The sequence below is a fragment of the Marmota monax genome, unplaced genomic scaffold (genome assembly GCF_021218885.2).
Source record: "Marmota monax isolate L192 unplaced genomic scaffold, Marmota_monax_Labrador192_F-V1.1 WCK01_AAM20220418_F8-fsc00132, whole genome shotgun sequence".
Lineage (NCBI taxonomy): Eukaryota > Metazoa > Chordata > Mammalia > Rodentia > Sciuridae > Marmota > Marmota monax.
The window spans coordinates 7,134,270-7,160,070 of record NW_026695199.1 but is presented as its reverse complement, the minus strand read 5'-3'; the positions used below and the strand labels follow the sequence as shown (position 1 = coordinate 7,160,070).

The window sequence follows — 25,801 nt, the reverse complement described above, 5'->3', positions numbered from 1 at the left end:
AGAATCAAAGTGAAGTTGCTTGTGTCAATCTTAACAAAATAAATAAATAAAGCAAGCCAGGATGATATGGAGGAAGGTTCTCCCCACAATTGCCTGATAGTAACTCACAAATGATTTTGTCAGAACCACACCCTTGCACAATGCTGCCACAACATTACTCAGAAAATACTTCTTCAAGGATACCTGCCCAGAAACTGTCTGTTCAACTTCAGACTGGTGTTACCTCGTTACTAATCTTATGGCAAAGGATTCTTGTTTCAAAATATCTTATATAAGCTTCTTCATTTTTCCTTTCTAAAACTCCCTCTTACATCAACTTCTTTAAATACACTCATAGTTTACAATGGCACACATATTCCTTCTGTATTGCTATATTATTCTCCAAAAAAGTATCATTCTTTGAAGAATTTCTTTGTTATTTGGGTTGACAATAATTTACTAAATATAAGTTGATCCTGATTTGTTGACTCAATAATTGTTACCCATGATAATACATAATGAATTCTTTGTGGGTAGGTTAAAAAATAATCAAAAATTTCCTTATTATGATCTATCTTTAGTGTGGCTTCTTCTGCTGCTTCTTCCAGTTCCATGGTGAAATCCACATTCTATTCTCTGCTGCCCATTCTCACCACCACTAGTAGTAGTACCCAAAGGCTCAAAGCTATTGTCTCTACTTTGGGTTTCCAAGTTGCTTAAGCCAAAGGCCCTTCCTCATTTTTTGTCCAGTGTAACTTTTTCCAATGTAACTTTTACTACCATCAATGGACATTTATCCTGTCTGCCATTTGCTCCACCCACCACCAGCACCACTCTGATTTTAACTTGGCTGCAGTGTAGTTCCCTAGGGAATCATAAATATCAGATGGAAGCCTGGGTAGGCCCAGTAAAGGGGCCATCCTGAGATTTTGTTCATTTGAGTAATTATTTTCTAATAAGTGCTTAAGCTTAGCAGTGTTTTGTTTACTTGGAAGAGTGAGTATATGCATCATCCTAGATTATATGCATCATCCTAGACTCAAGAAGATGGTATTTTACATTTCACTAAGTTTATAAAAGAAACAGTGAAAATATTTCTACTCCATCAAATAGTTCCTATTATTCTTAGTTTGACATTTTTTTCTTACTTTGAACCCTTGCATGAGAGCAGTTCATTAACATTTAAATAGGTAATTCTTAACAATCTCATATAATTTGGACACTTACTTTATCCTTCAGCCTGAATGGATTAAAGAAATCTGAGGGGGGGAGGTGGTGAGGGCTCTGATTTACTCATCTTTATACTCATCTCTGCAACACTGCAAAGAACAAAATAATAGTCATTGGACAATTAGTCGAAGAGTTGAAGAGTTAAAGAGAAGCACTTGACACTCATAAATGCATAAAGTTACTTTATTTTAAGTATACATTTAATTTTGAAAAATATAAATGCTAAAATATCTCATCTTCTTCATCTCATAATTCCATAAAAGTCACAATAGAAAGCTTCATAAAACTGTAAAATACTATAATGTTATAGGAATTTTAGGTTTTATATTGGAAAAAATTATTAGTAATATATTGAAATGTTTTCTGTTCTTTATCATTTTGTTCCACCATGTTGATCAACTTCATTTAAAATAAAAAGATGCATCATTTCTCCAAAGTTAATAAAGACTTGAGAGAATAAAAATAAGAATATCTGAAAGTGCGTATTGATTCTGAAAAGTAATGTGTACAGATATGTACCAGCCATGAAAACGGCTAAAAAGAGGCAACTACTCATTCTTTTCACATTGTAGGACTGGGACAAAGTTACTTCTGGCTCTAAAAGTTTCACTGGGTAACTTTAGCCCTGAGTTGCAATATTTGCCTAGGAAAACAAAATTCAGGAGTTTTGTATGTACCCATAGAGCACAACAATATGAGCCAGCAAATGAGATATATCCAAACCTCTGGTCAAAACACAACTTGATTGATGAGTATATGTTACAAAAGGTTTCTTTTTGTTTGTTTTTTTGTTTTTTGTTTTGGGGGGCTACAATGAAGTTCAATGAAATCATAATCTGAAAATTCATGAAGCTCTTCAGAAAGTGAAGTGCTGCTATTTTTAAAAATTGTATTTAGCCACTTGGTGCCACTGGGCTTCATGCTTATCCTGTGAGAGCAGATGTGAAATATCATGGAACATAAATAAGAAAATCTCAAGTTCCTGCACCAAAATCATTAAGTGGTATGAAAAGGATTGAAGAAAGCTTTGTCCCATCCCTAAACAATGTCAACCTCTGTAATACAACTCAAATGGTTTTGTTTTTTAAAGAGAGTCAGCAGTCAATACATTTCAAGTACTTCAACACAGTTAAAAATAAAAGAACCAAAAATTCGGAAGACAATCATTCTCTGTACGAAACACCAATATATAGCGGATAAAAGATTTGCTCTGTGTGTGTTGCTGCACGTGCTTCAAATACACACAAATTGAATTGTGGACAGCAGACAAATTTTTCCCCCGATTCTTTCAGGTTGGGACTGAGGAGGGAGGTGTTTGTCTTCTGGCTTTTTCAAATCAGTTAAGTCCCTCCACAGACCCACCCCTCAATCTTGACTGGGAGAAGGGGCAGGAACAATGCTGCCCACAGCACACAAAATAAACAGGATTCCAAGCAGTTGTTACCAATAGTAGAGAGAATGACTTTTCTCAAGGAAAACAGTGTCTCCAAGATATTCTCTCAATGTAAACCAGAGGCAACTATTCACTCCTTTGATTGACAGACTCTTGGTCTAATCATCTCTTCCCTCAGTTTCTAAATTCACAGGACTCTTGGTTCATAACTTAGAATGTGTTTAGTCATTACTTCTAGAAACATGAATCTAAATTCACATGAGGGAGAAAAGAAGTATTTCATAAAATATTTACTGTTGGACGTGTGTCCAGTTTACATAGAGACAAAAACCATCCAAAAATCTGGTTAGTTCTTAGGCAATGAGTAAATTCAGTTAGAATACAGAAAACCTGGGGGCTCACAGGGACCTCGGGTTCTGTTTACTAGTGTGGTAACTACCTCAGTTCCTCTTAACTTGATGACCTATAAAAACCTTTGACACAAACTGGTCCTTGCATTAGATGTAAGATGCTGTTTTGTGTTCACATCATGAATACCAACCCTCTGACCAGTCACAAAATAAGTGGGCTCCTCAGTGGGACTATAGATAGTTTTTCCCTCTACAATGATGAGTTAAGTTGCTTTGATGCACAATGAGAAAAAAATATCATTACATCTAGAACTTCTATAAAAATAAACAGGTGTGCCTTTAATTTGCCATTATAAGGGTTAGGTTGAATTTACTATGCAGCTTTTAAACACGTTATGGGTAAGGCTTCTTACATAGTTTTAACTTAGGATAACAGAAAACTAAAAAATATAGAATCATCATTTTAGGGTTAGCTCTAAATACAAACATAATGCCAAAATATAACCTTTGAAGTTCTAACACAATAAAATGTGATTTGCCACTGTGATTTCAATGAAAAATATTAGGATAATTTATGTCCATTTGTATAAAATTAAAAGGTTTAAGATGACCAGATACTACAAAAGTAACATCTAACTCAGGATAATAAATTTTTTATAATGAAAATTTCAAAATGGCAGGATTAAAATTTAATTAATATAGGAATGAGTGGGGGTCAATAAATGCATATTATGAAACCCAAATAAGAGGTTTCATTCTGCTTCTTGTACTCCTCCAAAAACTTGGTATGGTGAGGATATGTCACAATCATGGTTATAGGAATCCAAAAGTACGAAGTCAACCATGTAAAATGTCCTTTTCAAAATACATTCAATATATAATGTAACATTGAAAATACTACCTGTAAACACCATGTTCAATTTGATTAATAAAGGTCTGATTTTCAATATGGTACTTTGAAACACAAATAGGTATGATGTGCATATATACGTACACATTCTAAGTGTCCCAATCACAAAGAATAATTTCTTTGCATCCCCAATGAATGTGTGCATTATTATAGTATGTATACATCAAATTATCTCTATAGACTTATCTGTATTCCTATAATACTTTATAGGTATGTAAATGGGCTGTTAATATTCTTATGGATTTTTTATTATAAACATGGGCTGCTATATGACTAATGTCTGGGTAATAACATATGCTTACCCTATTTGCATAATGGCAAGTTTCATGGACCGCCCTGGTGAATTTTTCATAGGTGGTTTGGATTTTATGAAAACCGACACAAGAGATTTGATAACATTGCCCTTTGTCTACTGTCACACTTTCTTTTTCTAACTTTGCACGTATATGCACCAGCCACACACAGAGCACATACACAAACACACAAATATTTCAGAATTTAAAAATGCCTAACAATACTGCATAGGACATTGACATGGTAATACAATCAGCATCCATGCCCATATGCTACCATTATCAGGAAGGATATCAGTTACCCCACTGTGTAAGAATTTCTCTCCTTTCCTCAAGCTCCTTCATTGAACAGTTAAATTTCTTTTAAAGAAAGGGGAAAATGGATGCTTAGAAACATGGTGTTTTTATCTGATCTAGCCTTCTGGCTTACCTTAGAGATTGTGTGTGTGTGTGTGTGTGTGTGTGTGTGTGTAAAAATCACATTATATACAATACAATTTTTACAGAAAGCCTGGCAGCTACAAATAAGAGGTAGAACTACTCAAAACTATGTTTCCTGCTGCAGGAAAAATTCATTTTCTTTACAGTAATTAAAAAAAAGTTTAAAAAATTGACAAAAAATAAGTTGCAGGTTAGGCCCCATAATTTAAACAACAAAATCTAGGAAGAAAAATATTCTTCAGTGTACTCAACAGATAAGTTCATTAAAGGGTTAAAAAAAGTTGCATAGGAAAAAGGGACATTCCAACACTTGCTACAATGATGGCAATGGTTTCTCTATAGGGAGTAAAGTACCTTTAGTTTGTCTTCTTTTGATAACTCTAAGATTAGGGTTTATAAGCAAGAGCAAGTTAGAATAGCAGCACTTTTTCCAGTCCTGGGGAGCTCTATAAGCAAGAAGGGACTCTGTCTGGAGGGCAGGGTTTGTTCTACCAGACAAAGACAAGCCAGTAAGCACAGCTCCAAAGCTAAAGTTTTAAGTTCCTTCAATATTTTAATAAAAGTTGTTATAAAATCTTAATACTTTTGACCTCTGCTTAATAAAGGAAAAGGACAGGATCTGTGCATGTCTTGAGTGACAGGAATTAGGATGTCAGAGGACACATCTAAAACATAAGAACAAAAGGGAGATTCCCCAGATGCTGTTTTTAGGGAATGGTGCACTATTGTCTTGATTTAACCTATGCAAGAGAGAAGCAGAGAGAAGTGTTGTATTATTTGGCCAGTGACCAAAAACTGAAATAAAACAAAAATTTAAAAATAAACAAACAGATAAAAGGTGGGTGGGGAATAAAAGGAACATTAACAACAAAACTGTCAGTTCTAAGAGAGATGAACGGATTACAATGTAGTTTCTGTTCCCTTGCTCCTCCAGAAATAATCATTGTCTTCAGGCTCAAGTTCTATTCTAATTTGAGGCACAACTTTTACTGGAGTTCTAGGAGGACTAAAGAAGAAAAAAGAAAGAAAAGAAATAGTAAGTCAGTCTGATTTTCTCTATCATCTGTCAAATATTTTTTAATCATACAGAATTCAAACATGTCAACCTTCATTCTCTTTAATCCTCATCTCCTCCTTGCATATTAAAAACAGATATTTTTTTGTTAATGGGATCAATGTGCCAATAGAGTTAAGAAATCCAAATAAAACTTTACAAGATCTTGATATCTATATTTTAAAAAACCACATACCAAAGGACAAAATGAGGAAGTACCAAGAGGGTAATATATCCGAAATTAAAGGGCAATAAGACTAATATGCTGAAAATATTCAGAGCTTCCAATCTTTTGAGAATCCACAGTTGGACCTGTCATCTCCAGAGCCTTGTTAGAGGGAAGGAAACAACTGGATGAGAGATGCCAGGAAATGTCAGTTACCCTTAAATCAGTCAGGACCCTGAAATTATAAGAGCTAATATTGATCCTGGACTTTAACTTAATGATACTGAAAGATTCCATTATTTCTAAGAGTAAGCAGGTCTCTTAGAGGTCTTTCTACTAGTAAAAGCTGGGATAAGTTTTGGTTCTTGGGTAATTTATGTGAGATAAATCAGAGAGAGGAAAGAGAACAGGGAGTTCTGCCAATAACCTGCCATTGACTGCATGTCTGTGGGGTAATCGTCACACAAACACAGCAAAACACTGGACTCTCCTTTACCTTGGCATACTGAGTGACTGAAGGAAAGGAATTTTATCAGCATGATGTGTGGCGTTCGAGGAATGTTGAGGATCTTTCTCCTGGAAAGAAAAACACATTTTAAATCAAAAGTAATAGAACTGTGTGAATGTGAAAAATTGGAGTGAAAATTAAAATCTTCATAAAAATTGATGCATTTTTCATAACTGGAAAGAGGAAGTGAGATAAATTTAGAGAATTCCAATAAACAATATACCAAACTAAGTCTCAATCTCTTCCTTTCCTCCGCATAGGCTTTCTGGGAAGGATCACTGCTGTCATTATGATAAGAAAAGCATGAGGGGAATCATTTCTGTAAGGTGACAGCATCTTATGAATGTCTGATGCTTGCCCTGGAATTTCCTTCCATCTTCAACATTCACTATTTTCTCTAGCTGTTACTTGGCATGCGGTGGGGCTGGGGGAGGGATTCTTGAAGTACTTAGAAAGCAATTCAGCTTTTGTTCTTTCATGGTGTATTTTGCTCAGGTAAACTTCCAATATCACTATCAACTTTCAGTTTATACTCTTGTAGGGTTTTTGAGAGGATGAAGAACAACTGGCACACAAAATTTAACAAAAATTTGAAATTCTGTCTGGTGATTTTTCTTTCTTTTTTTAGTATTTAGAAGGGGCTATGCCAATTAAGATGCCAACCAAAGACAAACACACTACACACATGTATGTTTGTCTTCCTATGACATTAATTTCCTAGAAATGAAAAACGAACTCAGAACATGGTTTGGGGAGCTTCAAATAAGAAAGAAAATTCTTAATCAAATCCCATTGATAAGAGTGAGCAGAAAATTAGCCTTAGTTACAAAATATAGTTACAAGTTGGAAAACAAAAGTAAGACTGCTTTAATTCTTTGTTCTTTAAACCTAGGGTGATGGCCAACCTCCAAGATAGTTTGCAATGATCCCTATCATCTCCTGGTATTTATGTACTTGTGTAATTCCTTCTGCATTGCAACAGAGTTGGTCTATATGACCAAAAGAAAATGGCAGAAGTGGTGGTTTGTCACTTCTGAGATTTGATTATAAAAGATTACAGCTTCTATCTTGGTTTTTTTCTTCTGTCAGTGGCTCTGGGGGAAGCCATATCACATATAGCTCTATGGAAATGCCCACAGGTTGAAAAACTGAAACTTCCTGTCACAAGCCTTGGGAATGAGCTTGGAAGCAGATCCCTAGCTGCAATCAAGCCTCCAGAGACTCAGTCCCAGCAGACAGTTTGGTAAGCAATCTCTTGAAAGCCCCTGAGCTAGAATTACCAAATGGGCTGCTCCTAAATTTCTGGGTGTCAGAAACTGTGTGAGAAAATACAAGTTTTTTGTATTAAGCTGCTAAGTTATATGGTAATTTGTTACTCAGCAATTGGTAACTAATACACCCAAATTTTATGAACTGTCATTCATTTCAAACTCTTTTTGGTATTGCTAACCTTCTACTGAAGTTGAAGTTGCATTATTAACTATTAAAAGTGTCTCAACTGTCTCTTTTCCTGTAACAGATCAACAAACTCTGAAGTGTATCTGGATCTAAAAGAATGCATTTTCTTCAAATGAGAACTAAAAGTGGAAAGCAATACAGAGGCAACTACTACTTGCTATTGCAAAAGCTTCAGATATTCACTAATGTCTTCATAGAGTGGCCTGTTAACCCAATTACAAAAGAAAAGATGACATGTCACAAATCATCACACTGTAGCCACCAGGCTATCACCACTGGAAGATCAGAGCAGTTACAAAGATGATTTTGAAATAGCAGAAGAGGAATAAAGAAATCAGGAAATCAGGAAGAAAAAGAGTTGTGCTAATGTTTTATGATTGCCAATTTAATTGAAAATAGCAATTTTGCCAAATTCTAAATATTAACAACTAATTCATTAATCATTGAGAGGTCCAAGATGTAATTTATTTTGAGAAGATTTGGTCATTGGTTGAAACCTAAGGAAGACAAACAGTAACAGACAGTGATGTAGTACTATAAGCTGCAACTCTAAATATCAGTGGGAAATAAAAATAAAAATCAATTAAAAACATGGTTATATGTTTAGCAACTGGAAAAAAAAATGATGATGCCTTGGGGAAGAGAGAAGATTACCAAATGAAAACTTAAAGATTATGGATAAAAGGAAGAAGTTAAGAGTCAAATTTAGGGAATGTAAAAGTAATGTTTTATAAGAATTAAGTATAAATATTCATATAAAAAAGAAAGACAGAGGGGAAGTGAATGTAGATGACATCTCTAAAATATTTTCTCTGCAGGTGTAAATCATACTCAAGCAAGCATGCAAGAGGTTAGTTCTACTCACTGTCGGAAGGTTTGCTATCACTTAGGAAAGGCTGCTGTTCCATGATGTCCATTGGGATTTTAATACTGGGAACCTTTTCTGAGTATGGGCAGTCAGACTGTGAAAAGAATGTATAACTGTTTTTAGAATGTTTTTATTACTCAGCCCTTCCTATCTCCCAGTATTGATCAAACCTATCATATTATCATTTCATTGTACTAAGAAAAAAGGTTTTAGATATAATTATTTCCAGTCTGCTAACTTTTCAAATTCAACATCATCTTTCTAATCCATATCTGTTTTCCTCTCTTCTGGAGTTAATGGGATTGAATCCACTAAACTAAAACAGACCAAATAGAGATTACTAGAACTTAGTTGTAAAGCTTTCCATAGCTAGATTCCCAATCATCAAACTTGGGTTGTTATGTGTGTAGAGCAAATGCCACTGTGAAAACAGATTAAATCTAGGAAATTTCTTGAACTATAATATGTTTTCAAAATTCTTGCATCTTTATGTTTCTCTGTATCCAGGAAAATCATGTCCTACATTTCCTTCCACATCAAGTAAGACTTGTTGAACATCTACTATCAAGAAGCCTACTACATAGACTCAGCTATAAACCTACTTTCTTTACTTTAATACTCCATCAGATACTATTTTACAATGAAAGCTTCATTTTAAGTGGCATGCACCAAAGATATTTGAAAACATAAGCATAACATGACAAAATAAAACAAAAGGAAGTATCTATCATGGTTAGACACACAAAGAATCATAACCAGAATAATTATCATAATCAAATAGCTAGCCATGTGGATGCTGAAAGAACAGGCCACCTGGTCCAAACTATCACAGATTACTATAGGATTACCACTTTAAAAAATTCACCATATTGAATTCAAGTCTATGGTTGGAGTGAAATATCCAATTCATCTCTTAAGTCTAAGCACCAAGGAGACCATCTTTAGTTGAAATTTTAATAAATGAGAACTCAGAGTCAAAATACAAAGAAATTTTAACAAAAAGCCTACTGCCTATTATGAAAATTACTTTATGATGAATTTACAAAGGGTAATGACCCATAATATTCTTTCAGAGAGCTAAGACAATATCCTTAAGTTAACAAAAAAACAAAAAAAATAATTAAGATGGCATACACATCTTCACCTATGACAATGTCAAGAATGGTAAGTCTTATTTCAGGCACTTCCCAAAATAATGGGACTTATAGAGGGACAGGTTGGCAAGCAACACAGTCTATCAGGCAGATTAAGAAATGACTATAAGTGGTTCAAAGCTTTGACAAGCCACTACAATTCATTAGCAGTAGTACTGTAACTCTCTCGTGTCCAATGTGGTTCCCTGTATCCATGGATCCTACACCACATGATGGTGAGGTGAACATGAGGAGACTCACCCTCCAAATCCATAGCCCTCAAAAAATGGGCTCAACATGGAGAATTTATTACACAAATGTACTCTAAATTGCCTGGTTGGGCTCACTGTCTAGAAACAAATATATATATTTGTTCATTTGCTTTGATAGGGGTGGGGCAGAGAAGAAGAAGAGGAAAAGAGATAAATATCAAACACCATTATTAAGATATCTGTTGAAAATACGGAGCTTAAAAGTGATAAATATTAATACAACAATAGCATTATTGTGATTTGTTGAAAACCATATCTAAGAATTGTAAGAGCACCATAGGAGCCCATTTAGAGCAGTAAATCTAAAACATTCCCCAAAGTTGATATTTCATTTTCCCCCTCAAAAAACATCAGAGAAGAGGATTACATAATATTAGTTCATACATTTATAATGTATAATGAATATTAAGTTTGGTATCCATGGACATAAACTGAGGTACCTATTCTAAAAATTCAAGATAAAATACTGCTTTAATCATTGTAATATTTCAGACAACCTTTCTTCTTTTTTTTTCATCTTGAATGGTCCAGAAATTCATTTCAAGTTCTGAATTCTTGTCAATGTGTAAGCATATCATTTTTCTTCATACTGCATGTTAATCTTTGTTGTAATTTAAACACATTCTCTTTTTCTGCTATCATTGGAAACAGAAAATCTATATAACTGCTCTCATTTAATATAGATGATGACAGTCACAAAAGCTCCCTCAGACTCTTTTTCTCTTTAGCTAAATGGGCCTTGTATGTTTAGCCTTTTCTTATTGGATCAATTTATCTGAAATCCAATTCTGTCTGTTGCTTTCCTTCACTGTACTATTTCCAAGTTCTACAAAAAGAATACAATCAGACAGATTGATCAACTAGAATAAGCCGAGAGGCACAGATTAAATTTTAGATTTGCCACTTATGGCTGCTCATTTGAAAAAAAAAAAAAAGATTCAAATATCTATGTCAAAGCACCATGTTGTACTCTTTATATGTATACAATTTTGTCAGTCGTGCCTCAAAAAAGCTGAAAAAACTTAACATTTGAAATTTTAGAATGACTTTTTTAGAAGTATTTTCTCAGTCTAAATTTTCTTATCTGCAAAATGGGAACAAAAATATACACTTTAACAAAATGTTATGTCAATTTAGGATTAAGCATGCATGATCAAAGAAGCTAAAAATGAACTACATTTGCACTTTAGAATGTATAATGACACACAAAAAACATTTGTAATACTACTTGGTGTAAAAATCCAGAACAGATTTTTCACATGGAAAGTGTATATGTGTATGTTTATATATATATTTATTTATATATATATAAACGTTTTTTTTAGTTGTCAATGGGCCTTTCTTTTTGTTTACTTATATGCAGTGCTGAGAATCAAACCCAGTGCCTCACACACACAAGGCAAGTGCTCTACCACTGAGCCATCACCCCAGCCCCATCACATGGAAAATATATTTTAGCAATCCTTTCAAAAGGCTACTAGGATAAGCTGTGTGAGCTCACATGTGCGTGTGTGTGCATTAAAACAAATCCAAGCTTTTCTCTTGGCATTGATTACAGATCTCTAGCAGGGCATCAGTACTTCTGTGAAATAGTCTGCTAAAGAAAAATAAATGGTCAATAATTTCATTTCTTTACTTAATCATCTAATTACAGGAGGACCACTGGATTATGACATTGACCACTATAATTAGGTTAAAAAAAAAAAAGACCTCAAACTCCAATTCTCTTTCCTTTTTTTTTTTTTTTTTGACAGATGTAATGCCAAATCAGTTTAGCATAAATACACTGCTGGTATAATACAACAGCATAAGACTGGGGTTGAGAGCTACTCAAATAGATATATAGATTATGGAAGGCAGAAATTACAGTATCTGTCCACATTAGACTTAAAATGATGCAATTGTGATATTATCTCATGTATATATCCTGGATTATCAATAACAAACCAAATATATTTCACAGCATTACTAAGCAACTTCCCTGTTATCTATTAGATTGGAGTTCTTTAAATATTTGAGTTTTTTAGGAAGGCATTATATCATTATTAATGTATTATAGTTACAGAAATTCTATACAAAATATACAAAACCAAAGTGAGCAAATAAAGGGTAAATGAAAGTAAAATCAGTGATAGGTCACACAGCTAGATAAACATCCTTACAACTCAGCTCTCCCTTTCATATCAGGCATAAAAGTGTACATTTTTTTCACATTTGCTTTTTTAACCAGCTTTGGAATTTTGGAAAGCCCCTTACATCATCATTGTCGCTATCCAAACTTCCCTTCTTCTTTTTCTTTTTCTTCTCATCCTCCTTCTTTTTCTTGTCCTTTTCTGGAATGACATCATCAAGGAAGCTGAGGTCATGCTGGGAGAAGAGGTAGTCCATACCTTTTCTGACAGCTACGAGTGCCAGGATCTGGAACAGCAAATACAAAGAGCATAAAAGAAACCACGTCAGACATTGTCACAATGAGGACTGACACTGCAGCATGGCAGAGACCTACTTTGTATACTGTTGTTTTATGAAAGTCTCAGTTGAAACTCATGTTATTCCCTGCATGTATGATCACATTCAATTAGAATTTTTATGTGAAAGGAGAGTTTTTCAAAACCATTTCTTTCCATGTTAGATTTTTTAATAAAATAACTAAAAGTTTAAAAGAAAAATAAGCCTGTAGATGATTTCTAATTATGCAACACTTTAAAAATCATATGGGTTTATGAAAATCAAGAAAATGAGCATTACATATAGTACTCTAAGACATCTCTGATAAGGTAGTATTTGGGGATGCTTAGACCATATACTTACTGGACTACTTCAATCACCAACATCAACTAAATATTTACTATATGCCTGAAAACTGTGCCAAACTCTTAGGCAATATTATCTCATTTATTCTGTATAACAAACTTGGAAAGTAGATATTATTATCTCCATGTGACTGCTGATGAAACAGAAGCTCAGAGTCATTAAGTATGTTATCTGAAGCCACAAAACCATATAAAGGAAAAAGAAAGGGTCCCAGCTGCCTGCTGCTATCAAGTATTCTTGATGTTTGTGTCTTCAGTCTATGATTTGCTCTTGAAGACCAATCCCTTTTCCCTTCCTTTACTTTTGAAGGCACACTAAAGATATGTTTGCTCAACAGCACATTAGTATGCAGCAAGTTATAGGAGTCCTGGCTTGGCCTTAAATTAAACAGCTGTCTCTATCTACATCATGCTTTCTATATGTCGGTTTCTTCATTTTCTGGAGAAGTTACCACATCTGCCCTACTGTACTACAGGATTGCTTCACGACCAAATAAAAGCTCTGAAAAAACAAAGACACTTTATAAAGGTAAAGCACTTTCTCATTGTTATTCAGCACAAGCTGTAGTTTATAGGATATATTTTAAATTTATTGTGGCTTAACTTCGATTTATCCTGACTTAAGAAAACCTAATAGGTAAGTAGATAATACTAATAGGTAAGTGGGAGTCAATTCTCATGCTTAATGTGTTTTACAATAAGTTAATGTAGTTTAAGGAAAAAATCACGTAAGGAACCATTAAGAAAAAAATATGACTTAATATGCCATTAATATTTCTTACCATTTTTTGCTGTGTCCCTTGGAGAAAATATATAAAATAAAATAATGATCTTGGCTAAAAGTAAGAGGAGTTTTACAAAAAATAATACAAAATGTGATAAATGTATGAAAATTGTTTCCAAAATTATGGGGGAGACAGAACTGAGGTGGCCTTGAAATCTGTTTTGTGTTATGTATGTGCACTTTTCTTTTTTTGGAAGAAATAGAGAGCTAGGAGAAGCTATAAATTCAGTAACGAGGCCAAAAACAGCCTTCATTCCTTCTTTCCCTTTTTAAATTTCTGATTCAGAGTGGAATGTTAGTTGCTTTACCTTGATTCTCATCATATCATGCCAAGGATAGGTAATCTACCCTTAAACTTGGCATGATGCAAACCACAAATACTTCAAACACTAAACTTCTCACTTCCTTTCTTCTAATGCACTATAGGATTTCTTACAAGTCCCCAAATATTTCTACTATTGAGACTTAAAAGTCCTTTACTCTTATTTAGATTGGGTCTATTAGAGAATATTTTGAAAATAACTAATGTGCACTGGTGTCTACTATGACTCAAGCTTTGTGCTATATATTTGATATTCATTATTGGTGCAAAGAACAATAATGCCACCCTTGTTTCACTGATGAGTTAATGGCAGCTCACAGAGGTTCACTGACCAGGGTTAATCTGAAATAGTATTTGAATTCAGGGGAGCCCAATTCATCCTAGACAGTCATAGACATAGGCAACTTAAATTACACTGATCAGAGTTATGAGGTCAAAGCTAGAAACTTTGAGAACCACACATTAGAAACATATGTGTGTTTCATATCACAATAACCACGTGATATCAGCATAACCTCATGGGAAGATTCAATCAAAGGATTGCCTACCATAACTGGAAAAATGATAGCAGCCACCGTTGACTTGAGGATCCAGAGCAGGGCCAGACATAACACCTGCAGGAAAGTGAATAGGTGGACACGGCGCAGGGGTACGTGACGCAGGTAGATAAAGTCAGGTTGATGCTTCAAGGGCATCAGAAGCAGCTTCAGACGATCCATGAACTGGAGAGGAAAGGGCAAGAGAGTCCAACTGCATTACTTCAAGGGGCGATTCATACAGTCATTTCTGCTATGCTTAAGTAACCAGTAGTGATTTATATTTAGGCAAACAACATCCTTTGCAATGTCCTTTTGGAAGGACAAGGTACTTGTTAGGGATTGCAGAAATTTAGTCTAGCATAGTCAAACCCTAGTATGAGTCTTCTCAATTTTGTTATTATTTGGAGGAATGTTATGCAGATACATGAGATAAAGTGCCACCAAAGAATAAAGTCACAGAGAAAATCATAAATTCTAGATGCTCATCTCCAAGTTTTCTATTTTCTACTAAGTCTCAGGAGAGAGGGTTTTGTGTCCATTTAAATAATGATATACTAAAGGAAGATATCTGACTCATACATCTTACTCTGCTTCACTTGTCCTTCCTGAAAGAAAAAGGGATAATACTATGCATCGCATATATATATTTCAAGGATATTTTAAAGATATAAAGAAAGTATACAACTTAAAAATGGGAATGTATTAATATTTCCATAAATTCAACATTACTTATCTATGGTATAGCTTGACTAGTATATCCAGCAATGCATTACCATTTCTTTCAAGAGAAAAGCCACACAAACATTACAGTAGGTTTCAAGACAGAGACAACTAGATACTTGAATCTAAGGGAAGTTAGCACACAGATATTAAAATGATTGAGCATCTATGTGCCAGCTGCTGCACTTCAAAAAGGAACTGCTGAGTTGACATTGACAGCGATGGTGAACAGGATGGTATTTACGAAGCCATCACAGGGTATTGCAATGGAAAAGGCTGATTAAATCATTGCTGAACTGAAATTATGTTGCATAAACTCAGAAATAATATCTTTTTTTTTTCTGGAGAAAAAGAAGTGCAAAAGTAAACCACACTATCACAGATAATCTTCTCTGCAGTGATTTCCCTATCGAAAGGGTTTTCCTTCTTCCTTTAAAGCTATTTTCGACTGATAGAGCCCCTCTCATTTATGAAGATTGGGTTACAAAACTTTTTTGCTAAATCCACCTTGCCAAAAGGGTCTAAAAGAGACAGAATCAAGAGAAAGTAAGGAAAGGTGAAAGGGCATTAGAGGCAACAGCACTGCAGAATTTAGCACTAGCTGTCCCTTTAGCCTGTTTCTTCCATCATCATGATGTGGTTGATTCTTTAATTAACATGTACTGAGCTCCAACCATCAGTAAAGCTTCTAGAACACACAGAATCTAATTGCAGTCCTAGATCATGTCATTAAGGGCAAACAAAAATAAGAACCATCAGCTCAAGGTCATAGTGGGTTCATATTTTTCTATTTAGGGAAATAAAGAATACTTACAATGACACATTAAAAATACAATATTTTTACAAATTTATAGTCTAAAAGTTGCATGAGCTCAAATAATCTCACATTTACATTCAACTTGCACAGTCTATGAGACCCACTTTGTATTCTGTAACAAATATCCCAGCGGTAAAGAAACTCTCACTCAATGGTTCTAAACAGGGAAAAGTAAAGTAGCCTTTTCTCTTTGAGGGGGGCCTGGCCACTTGCCCAGCTCTATCTGACTTTAAAACCAAGTTAATCTAAATTCAATAAATGAAAGCAAGGACTATTTTGAAGTTCAAATAAATTCTTATGATGTTCACAGAACATGCAGTCTTTTCCCATTAAAACATTACTGACTGCTAAATAAGGCTGCAATTAACAAGGTGCCAGAAAGCAGTAGCAGAACTTCCAGTTTCCTGGTGCCAATTAAATTAAACCTCAATTGAAAAACAAAGTCCCTAATAAATTTTTTCCTAATGATTTTTTTTTTTTTTTTAAGGAGATTGGGGCTGGAGAGGTAGCTCATGGTAGAGTGTTTGCCAAGCATACCCAAGGATCTGGGTTCAACTCCAAGCACTGCAAAAAAAAAAAAAAAAAAAAAAAAGGAGGAGGAGGAGGAGGAGGAGGAGGAGGAGGAGGAGGAGGAGAAACAATATAACAAAAGAGGGTTTGGTTTTACCAAAGTTGTGACAACAGCAGTACATAAACCACATTGACTTTAATCATTTATTAGTGCAAAACTTCTGATCACCGAGTTCAGCCATGTGAAATGCAGATGAATAAAGAATAGCTTATTCTTGGTAGAGTCTACAAGTAGATCACTTCCACTGAAGAACACCCTGAAAAAGTTAGATGCCCTTAAAAGGAAGGGGGAAGGAAGAAAAGGGAAGAGAGAAAAAAGAAAGGAAAAGAAAGACTATATCTCACTCCCTAGTCAAATAACTTTTAGTAGCCTGCTTCAAAAATGGGTATTTATGATGATGTTTGTTAACACCAGCTAACTTTGTTGACTAAGTCAGAAACAAAAAGCAGGTGAAAGGTGGATAAAGTAGAAAATAAATATAATTTATTTAAATAATTTTTAAAACTCAACTATTCATGATTAATGCTTGTTTTTGAAGATCCAATACTAGCCCATTATTACTACAAGAATTGCACTACTTAACTCCAATTGCAACACAACACTTACCTGCACACCATTAAGTGAGGCCACCCCCATGTACAGGAATACACCGTACAGTACTGGCATAGGAATAAACTGAGAAGGAAAAAATGGATAAAGGTTAAAAACAACAATAACATAAACACTAGAAGGAATAATTTAAATAAAAAGGCTCAAAGACAGGATATTGTAACATAGTGACTTCTAATAAGTGTTCTTTCTTCTCTGTGGATAAACTTCTACACTCTTTGTACTAGAAATAAATGAAGGATGATGAAGGGGACTTTCAACTTTCATTTAATGTGTATGTGTTTTTAATGAGCATATGTGACCTTAATAATAATTTCTTTAATTAATGGTGGCGGGAAAGAGTTTGGTTTTCCTTTGTCTTTAAAAGCAGTAGACTATGCAACCCAGATGCTTGCAAGGACTATGAGGTAGAAACAGGGAGCAAGTGGCCTCACTCTGGAGACCAAGATCCTTCCATAACATCACACTCTGCTGATTTTTTTCCTGTACAATTTTTGCTAAATGGTATCAACTTGGTGGGTAAATGCCTCTTTCAATAAAATAAACATCAAACAACTGTCCCTTTCTTCTCAGGAATATTAAGAGGATGAACTAATGAGAACATGGCTTAAAAGGAGTGTGGAACATCTGGAAGCAATTAATTACACGCATGGATTAATACCCATCTTTTAGAATTCAATTAATACATCTTCATGCATTGTTCAGCAAAAAATCTTTTACATTAATACAAAGTGTTTTAATAATGAGAAATTCTAATGTGAAATCTGTACATTTCACCTCTTCCTAGACCTGCGAAATGTGAACACATCAAGCATGATTCTGATTCTGGGAAGGCTTTTCTCAGGACAACAAAAGGTTGTCAACATGAGATTCTGAAAAGAAGTTCAAGCAATTTCAGGATTTTTCAAAGCTAAAATATTAAAACCGCAAGTCAATTAAGGCCAGTCTTACCAAATGCATACAAAGGAAGCGACTGTAATCAGAAAACATGGAATGGCTGTAGAGTAATTTTTGAAGAACTACTGCATGTATTAAGTGAAGCATAATTTCATAATTTCTAGCAGCCTCTTTCCAGTAGCTGGGAACTGAATCCAGGGACATGCAAACATTGCTCTTTCTTTCTCTCCAGTGCTGGGGATTGATCTCACAACCTTTCACATTCTAGGCAAGCACTTTACTAATGAGTCCCTCCCCACTCTAGCCCTAGCATCCTTTCTTGTGACTGTCTAATGAAGTTCTGTCTCAAGAGATCCTTAAGCCACCATTAGAGAACTAGTGAATACTAAAACAGGTCATGACAATCTTTGTTACTGGTTAGTTGTAGAATGGTTTAATTTCTATGGAATAAATATTTATTTCTATAAAATAGCAAATGCTTCTTTTTAAAAGGATTGACAATTTTAACATAACTAATCTTGATCTTGAGCTCAGAAAAGAAAACAAAAACAATGACCTGAAATGCTGAAGGGGGTGGGAAAGACGTGCTGATGAGGGGAAGCCAGGCTGCTGTCATACCCAGCAGTCACCACAGAGAGGTGGACATAGCACATTCAAGTCACCCAAGCTGGCACACAAGCCTCTATTCTTTTAGAATGGGAGTGTTTCCATCCCTTACAATTCTGCATACATTTACCAAAAATAAATAAATAAATAACAGAGACCACTTTATTGCTTTAACTCATTTTTAAAGAATCTTCCATTTTCCTTAGAATATGATGATTTCTCTATTATTTCACTTTTAATTTTGAGAGGAAGGGAAGAAAAACAAAAGGGGAAAAGGGAAAAATAGTTCATTCATGAAAAACTAGTTAGAATTCTTAGGGTAGTTACTTTTTAATCCTGGTAAATCACTTTTCTAGCATGAGTAAAAAGTATCTCCAAGAGTCCATTCCTGGCCTAAACTTCACTCCTTACCTGAACTTAGCTAAATATTTTCTCTACTGTGGTTCAACATCAAAAGGAAGGAAAATTGTGTCTTGGATTTTATGTCTGTTCCCTCTGAATTTGTAATCATAATTATAATTTATAATTATAGATATGATCAAATTTATCACAAAATAAAATCAGAAGGTATCATTAACACATAATGACATGGATGTGGGCAGGAATATAGGTTTAGAAATAAATATTGTTTTGAAATACACTTTTGTTGGGAAGGAAAGCTATGAAGTAGATTTTTGGTCAACTTCAATATAATACAAATGTCTTATGAAATTTGTCATATTTTTACAATATCTTAATAAAAATGTGGCAGTATAGAACTCTTGATGGAACTTGACAGAATTATTGTGTTAGAAGATATTTTTTATTGAATTTGGTTCATGAGTTCACATAAGAAGGTCATTCTTGAAAAATTAATCATACTAGAATCCTTCATCACAAAAGGAAGGAAAAGAAGAATAAGTTTTTAATGTATGTGTGTGTTTTTAATGAGCATATATGATCTTAATAATTTCTTTAATTAATGGTGGCAGGAAAGAGTTTGCTTTTCCATTGGCTTTAAAAGCAGTAGACTATGCAACCCAGATGTTTGCAAGGACTATGAGGTAGAAACAGGGAGCAAGTGGTGTAACCCCACCTCTTAAGTTAAACCAGGATGACATGCATAGTAATAGGTATACATTTTTACAAAGATAGACAGGAGGACACAAAATATAAAAACACAAGGTACAATAGGATTATAGGCAAATCAAGAATTTCCAAGTGACAAAATTATGCAAAGAAAATGATATAATTAATCACACTCAGAAAGGCAATGGGAATAATTATAAAATAGTATTATATTTAATAAACATGAAGAATGAAAAATTAAGTTATTGATCCTATAACCAGATAGATTAGTAAACTGGAGATGAAGTCAAAGATTTAATATATTCAAATCATGTCATGTCAAATTTTCAATTTCTGGTAAATGTAGTTCTATACCTTTGATTTATTGATAGTGTTAGAACATTCTCAGAAAGAAAAATGTGAAAAGAGTAAGTTGGCTAATAAGGGGAGACTGTAGTTTTCTAACCCAGAATTCATGACAGGAGTAAGAGCAATGTAAGGGTCTGTGTGTGTGTAGAACCCAGAGTGAGACTCTGATAAAGAACATAGGTATAGAAGTCAGACTGACCTGGGTTTGATTTCTAGCTACTGTCTGTGTAACTCAGAAAAAATTATTAACTTCTCTTATCCTCAGTATCCTCATCTAGAAAGTGGCTATGATAGAGATTACATAGCAGAAAAGATCTATTCCAGGGCATGGTTCATAGTAGATACTCAATAAATGTGGTACTGATGTCATCGTTAACATGATCTTGACTGACAAAGTCAATGAGCCTGAAATTGCTAAGCACAGCTCTCACTGGAATCTGAGAGATAGGGGTGACTGGGAGCTAAGTAATGGGCCAGAAGGATGGCTGAAAGGTCACACCTGAAGCCCTGCTTTATTTAAACTTTACTACATTACCCTTTGAGTTCTAACAACCATCTTAAAAATATGTTATTAAAATAATATTATCAATCCCTTAAGCCTTAAAAAAATAAGTTGCTAAAGAAGGTGCTGACCTGCACCCTGGTCCCTAATAATTGAAGAAGCTGGAATGAGGCCTGACGAGGAGTTTGTGGAAATGCTGTGTTTTTTCTCCACATAGTATTAGAAATTGGATCAAAGAAGCTAGGGAAGATCATCTCATGGGAAATGATAGTGAACGAGTTCTGTGAGGACAAGTACCATGATTTATTTTAAAAAGTGACAAATCATGAGGGTTATGAGATTGGGCTTTGGTGTTCAGAACTGCCTAAGTTCAAATCTTGATTCTATCATTAAAAACTTTGTGACCCGGTAGTTTATTCATAAATTTTCCAATCTGCACAATAATTAGTAGTATCTTTTTTTTTGGTGTTACTGGAGGACTAAATTTTAAAAATCTATGCTGAGCCCTTAATTCAATGATAAACTCAATAAACAGTAACTACTGTGGTCTTCATCATCATCACCATCACCATCATCATCTCTGTTGCCCTGGTACAGAGCACAGTATGACATATTATAGGGTCTGGACAAATATCTGCCAAGTACAAACTAAATGCTATCTTCCACACTTCAGAACACTAAACAAATCTTAAAGATAAATTTTGGCCACTCCTCATGTTAAAGATAAACTAATTCAAGCAAAAGCAACCGAAGTAGCAGTGAACTTCATTTGATCTTTATTTCTTGAAGCTTGCCAAAAAAAAATGGGAAAAGTAAGCTCAAGGAACTGCCTTTCATCTTTTCGCTGCCTTTAGTCTCCCTTCACTTCCCCATACAGAATACTAGCAGTTAAAAGGCAATATTTCCATTGCAGACACACAACGGAAATCATTTAACCAGCCTGGGAAGCCAGTTATTCTTGCTTCCCAGCAGTTCTGCACTGAATCCATGGTGAGATTCAGCACTTTGAGGCATGAATGACTATAGCTGGCAATGGTCAAGGGGGTTTCTTCATGAACTTAAAGCTGGTGCACTATAATTCCTTACATTCTTCCACATAAAAGGCAGATTTCGGCACACAGATCAAAACAGAGGTCATAAACTTCATGTTCAAAGTAAGCTTGCATAAGCAGGTGGGGGATGGGGAGGGCAACCACCTATACTGCTTAATGCATGAGAGAAAATTGCTAAGCTCATCAGAGACCATTAAACTTGTGAGGGAAATAAGGAGTTGGGCAGGGAAGGGGTTCAGCCACTTCCTTTTGAAAAGTGAAAGTCACACATTTCTCTTGTTCTCGTTCATTTGATCTACCTTTCAAAGACAGACTATTAAGTAAAACTATTCTCTGAAGCTGTCACCTGCTTCTTTAAGAAACACAGTCACATGGAGGAAGGAAAAAGGTACCCTACTCAGAGGTAACCCCTAACACCACTTTTTGTGTGAATTCTGAGGTTAATTATTAATCAAGACTTTTCCTGAGTTCTAACTTAGGTTTTGGTTAAACTGTACCCTCAACAACTGCTTCTTCCTGTATTGACTTTTTAAATGACCTAACAAGAGACCTCTGATAAGTGCACATACCCACATACCTCCCCAAGCTTCAGTGCTAAGAAGAGCATGTGATCTGAAATTAGTTGAGTTTTTCCAGAGATATGAATCCTGAAGTAGAGAACAGCCTGACTTGCTCAAGTAAGAAATCTCAGTTGCCAATGCTTGACTATTTTGTCCTTGTGGTTTTTGAAGGTTTTCCTATATTTGTTGTAAACTACATTATAAATATGTTATAAGCTATGTTGACAAAATGGTTTCACTTACCACATTTTTGACAAAACCCTACACGACAAAAATGCTTACTGAACTCCTGTTTTCACTGATTCTTACAATGATCTTTTGAATTAACCCAAAGTCACCAGATGAAAATAACACAACCATGGATACTAGTGGCAGGATGAGGGTGACCAATGCATGGACTATTTAAGCAAGGCCAAAGGAAAAGCAAGCTCATGTTCCCTGGTCCCTGCATTTCTCTCTTCTTTCTCTGCATTCTAATCTCATCTTATAGATACTAAGGGGCTTTGCATATCAGGGGCAAAAGGAATCATTGTAAAGCACATTGTAAAGCAGCTTTAACTCCTCTACAGCCATATCTGGGTGCAGGGTTAGAAAATAGGAAGAGGCATTGTGAGTTCTGCAAATTTTCCTTAAAATAACAATTTACATAGTATCTATTCTCCAGGTCCCTTTAGAATCACACATGATTACTCAACAAACAGGACCTCCAGGATTAAAGCCAATTTACAAAATACACATTTTTTAAAAAGGACTTTTAAAAATATCTGGCTTTCCTAATTAGGATTTTATACATATATAAATTATATAGAAATAAAAAGATAAAATGGGAGATTGGGTGGTGATGAGTAAATCTAGACTGATGGAAAATGTTTCTGTCTGTTTCCTTCATTGGTGACAAGGCACAAGCACTGGGTCTTATAAGCCCACTTTCTATAAGCCTGGAGAAATGTATTCAAAGGAGAGCCTCCCACAACCTAGGGTCCTAATTACCCACAATGAACTCTCTAAAGATGATCTCTCCAGATGAGGTCTCACTGCCTGGGAGGCAGAGCTGCCATTAGGTATTTCCACCAGTAGGTCTGCTGGTGTCTACAGGGGGACACAGGAACAGAATGCATTCTGTCTGGCAGAGGACTCAATGCTGTGAACCTGACCACACCTTCAAGCCTACTTTGTATTGTACCTTGCTTTGCATCGGCAAAAGTAACAGCAGATTTCCCTCTCTTTACAAAGAAGCTAAGTCCTTAGTCTTTTAAGGTCCTCTGTACATAACCAGAAATAATTTCTCTAAGTTTATTTTTAATCTTAGCTCCCCATGTGTTACCTGAGAAACAGGCATCTAGTCAGAAATTGATTCAATCAGACACCTGACATTGTGGAAACCAAGGACATAAGACGAATAATTAAATATTTAACAGTTTACGACGTATTTTGTATCCAATATATGCATTAGTCTAAACTCCCCAAAGGCAAAGATAGTCTTATAAATTTAGGTATTAGAATTCTACCTTCTTAAAATTCATCTGATTGGTTACTGACATAAAATTTGCTAATCTGAGAGAAATGAAGGTCTTTTATTTTCTCTATCTGTATACTTGTATATTGTTTGAATTCCTTAGAAGAATGTTCTACCAGTTATTTGTACAATTGAGAACTTTTTTAAAACCTTAAAATTTAAAGTTACTAAAAATTTTTAAATTTCAGGAAAAAAATTCAAAACATATTGTTACTAAAGATATTGTTGTCTATACTTATTAGATCTATGGCTGATTATAATGTTCTGTACTGTGGTATAAAGCATAAGATATAAATTATCATTAATTGGCATTGTTTCTATAATAGGAAAAAAATAAAAAGCTGTGTCATAAAAGAAAATTGGAAGATTTACAGGCAGGAATTTATTAACCTTCTTCTTTGGTCCTACTTCTGCTACTTCTGCTCTGAAGTAGGCTTTCATATATCAGTTTAAATTTATCTATGTAGGCAGATATCCATCCCCTCAATCAAAAATATGTGTAGACTCCTAACTTGATATAACAGCTTTTTCTTTTCTTCTTCTTCAAAAGTTCATTTCCATAGTTTTCTAATTATGAATCAGTAAGTTTACCCTCATTTTCTTTGGAGAACCTAAATTAGGCCTTCTGATTCGAAGAAAATAGAAACACAACAATAATTAAGAATGGGAGAAAAACTGAAAATGACCATTCTGAACCACTCACAGCATCATATCCAGAAGTCTAATGGAGAGAAAGGAAAGGCTTTAGGTACAAGTAAATGGTAGTTATATAAGTACAGGTAAATGGGGGTTATGTAGGTACAAGTAAATGGGGGTTATGAAAGAAAGGATAGATAGGAAGACAGAGAGAGTAAAAATTGAGTATGTGTATGGATCAGTCAGGTTGAATTGTGTGAAACTGCCATTCTGATAGGTTAGAAAGTTTCAATATTGGTCATTTTATATAGTTCAACTGAATAACTGAAAAATACTGGTTAACTGGAAATCAAGATAAGCTTTTTTTGGGGGGGAGGGGGGCTACCTGATCTCTGCTTCAGTGTTTTATAAAACTAATATGAACCTTGCAAATATTTTACTCTTCACATAGCCCAATTATCTGTCAGTGTTCTGAGAAGGAGGAAGAAGTATTTTACATATTTACCTTCAAGATGGGAGCCATAAAGACTGACAGACCAGTCAGAATGAACACAAGGGTTCCAGTGACTCTTTGTTCCCTGAAACCAAATCAAAAGATTACCAATCTACCTCTTGTTTTCATAAACATGCTCTTGTCTTTGCATCTTCAAAAAAAGACAACACATTGACCAAACTCATGTTCAGCAAATAGCAAAGATGTTGATATCATATAATTACCTAAAGGACATCATATGAGCTCAATACATCTATAAGAAATCTCTTAAGACTATTACAAAATGTGATTTGAATTCACAAAGAAAGAAATGATTCTGCTAAAGCTTTTTGCTCCTTTTAGAATCAAGAAAGAAAAATCACTTGCTCCTGGTCCATCAATTACTGGCCTCTTTGAAGCCCTTATTTTTTAAACAACTTGTCCTCTTGTGTAATTACACCTTCTTTCATAGGAGACAGATATTACATTGTCCCACATTCTAATTAACAAACAGCTCAGGGAAATTTCATGAGTGCAATAAATCACACCAGTCTAATTTCTAAATCTACAACAACAAAAGTACTTTTTAACCAATATGATTCTCATCCAACACTCCCCTCCCCCACTCCATCCCCAAGAAAGAATCACCCACTGTTGAGGCGTGGGAAATGATGGCTCTGTGGTGTGAGCTATCCACCCAGGCACTTATGAGCATGGTTTGCTGCAAAATATAAAGGTCTTCTACTACCACTCTTCATGGCTACCTGAATTGAACAGCTGGAAGTCAAAGTTTCTCAGTGCTTTTGGGGACAGAAAATGAGTTGGAAAATAAAAATTCCTTTCCTTTATTGAATTTTAAAAATCATAAGTAGACACAAGCATTTGGGGGCCTTTACACACAACTGAGATTCAGT

General features: G+C 34.8%; 1 protein-coding gene across 6 annotated transcripts in view; it reads right to left on the bottom strand.

The window, feature by feature from the left end:
- Positions 1-1,376: 1,376 nt before the first annotated feature.
- Slc4a4 (solute carrier family 4 member 4) overlaps positions 1,377-25,801 on the bottom strand; it is a 406,144-nt gene continuing 381,719 nt past the window's right edge. For 4 of the 6 annotated variants that reach the window (XM_058574042.1, XM_046428692.2, XM_058574038.1 and 1 more), the window contains exons 20-25: positions 24,921-24,993; positions 17,228-17,296; positions 14,523-14,696; positions 12,312-12,473; positions 6,313-6,392; positions 1,377-5,602 (exon numbers count right to left, since the gene is read on the bottom strand). In XM_058574042.1, the coding sequence (XP_058430025.1) occupies positions 5,497-5,602; positions 6,313-6,392; positions 12,312-12,473; positions 14,523-14,696; positions 17,228-17,296; positions 24,921-24,993 (664 nt within the window). In that variant the 3' untranslated portion in view covers positions 1,377-5,496. Of the gene's footprint in view, positions 5,603-6,312; positions 6,393-8,647; positions 8,745-12,311; positions 12,474-14,522; positions 14,697-17,227; positions 17,297-24,920; positions 24,994-25,801 lie in introns of all 6 variants that reach the window. The other 2 variants (XM_058574041.1, XM_058574040.1) reach the window with 1 other exon arrangement.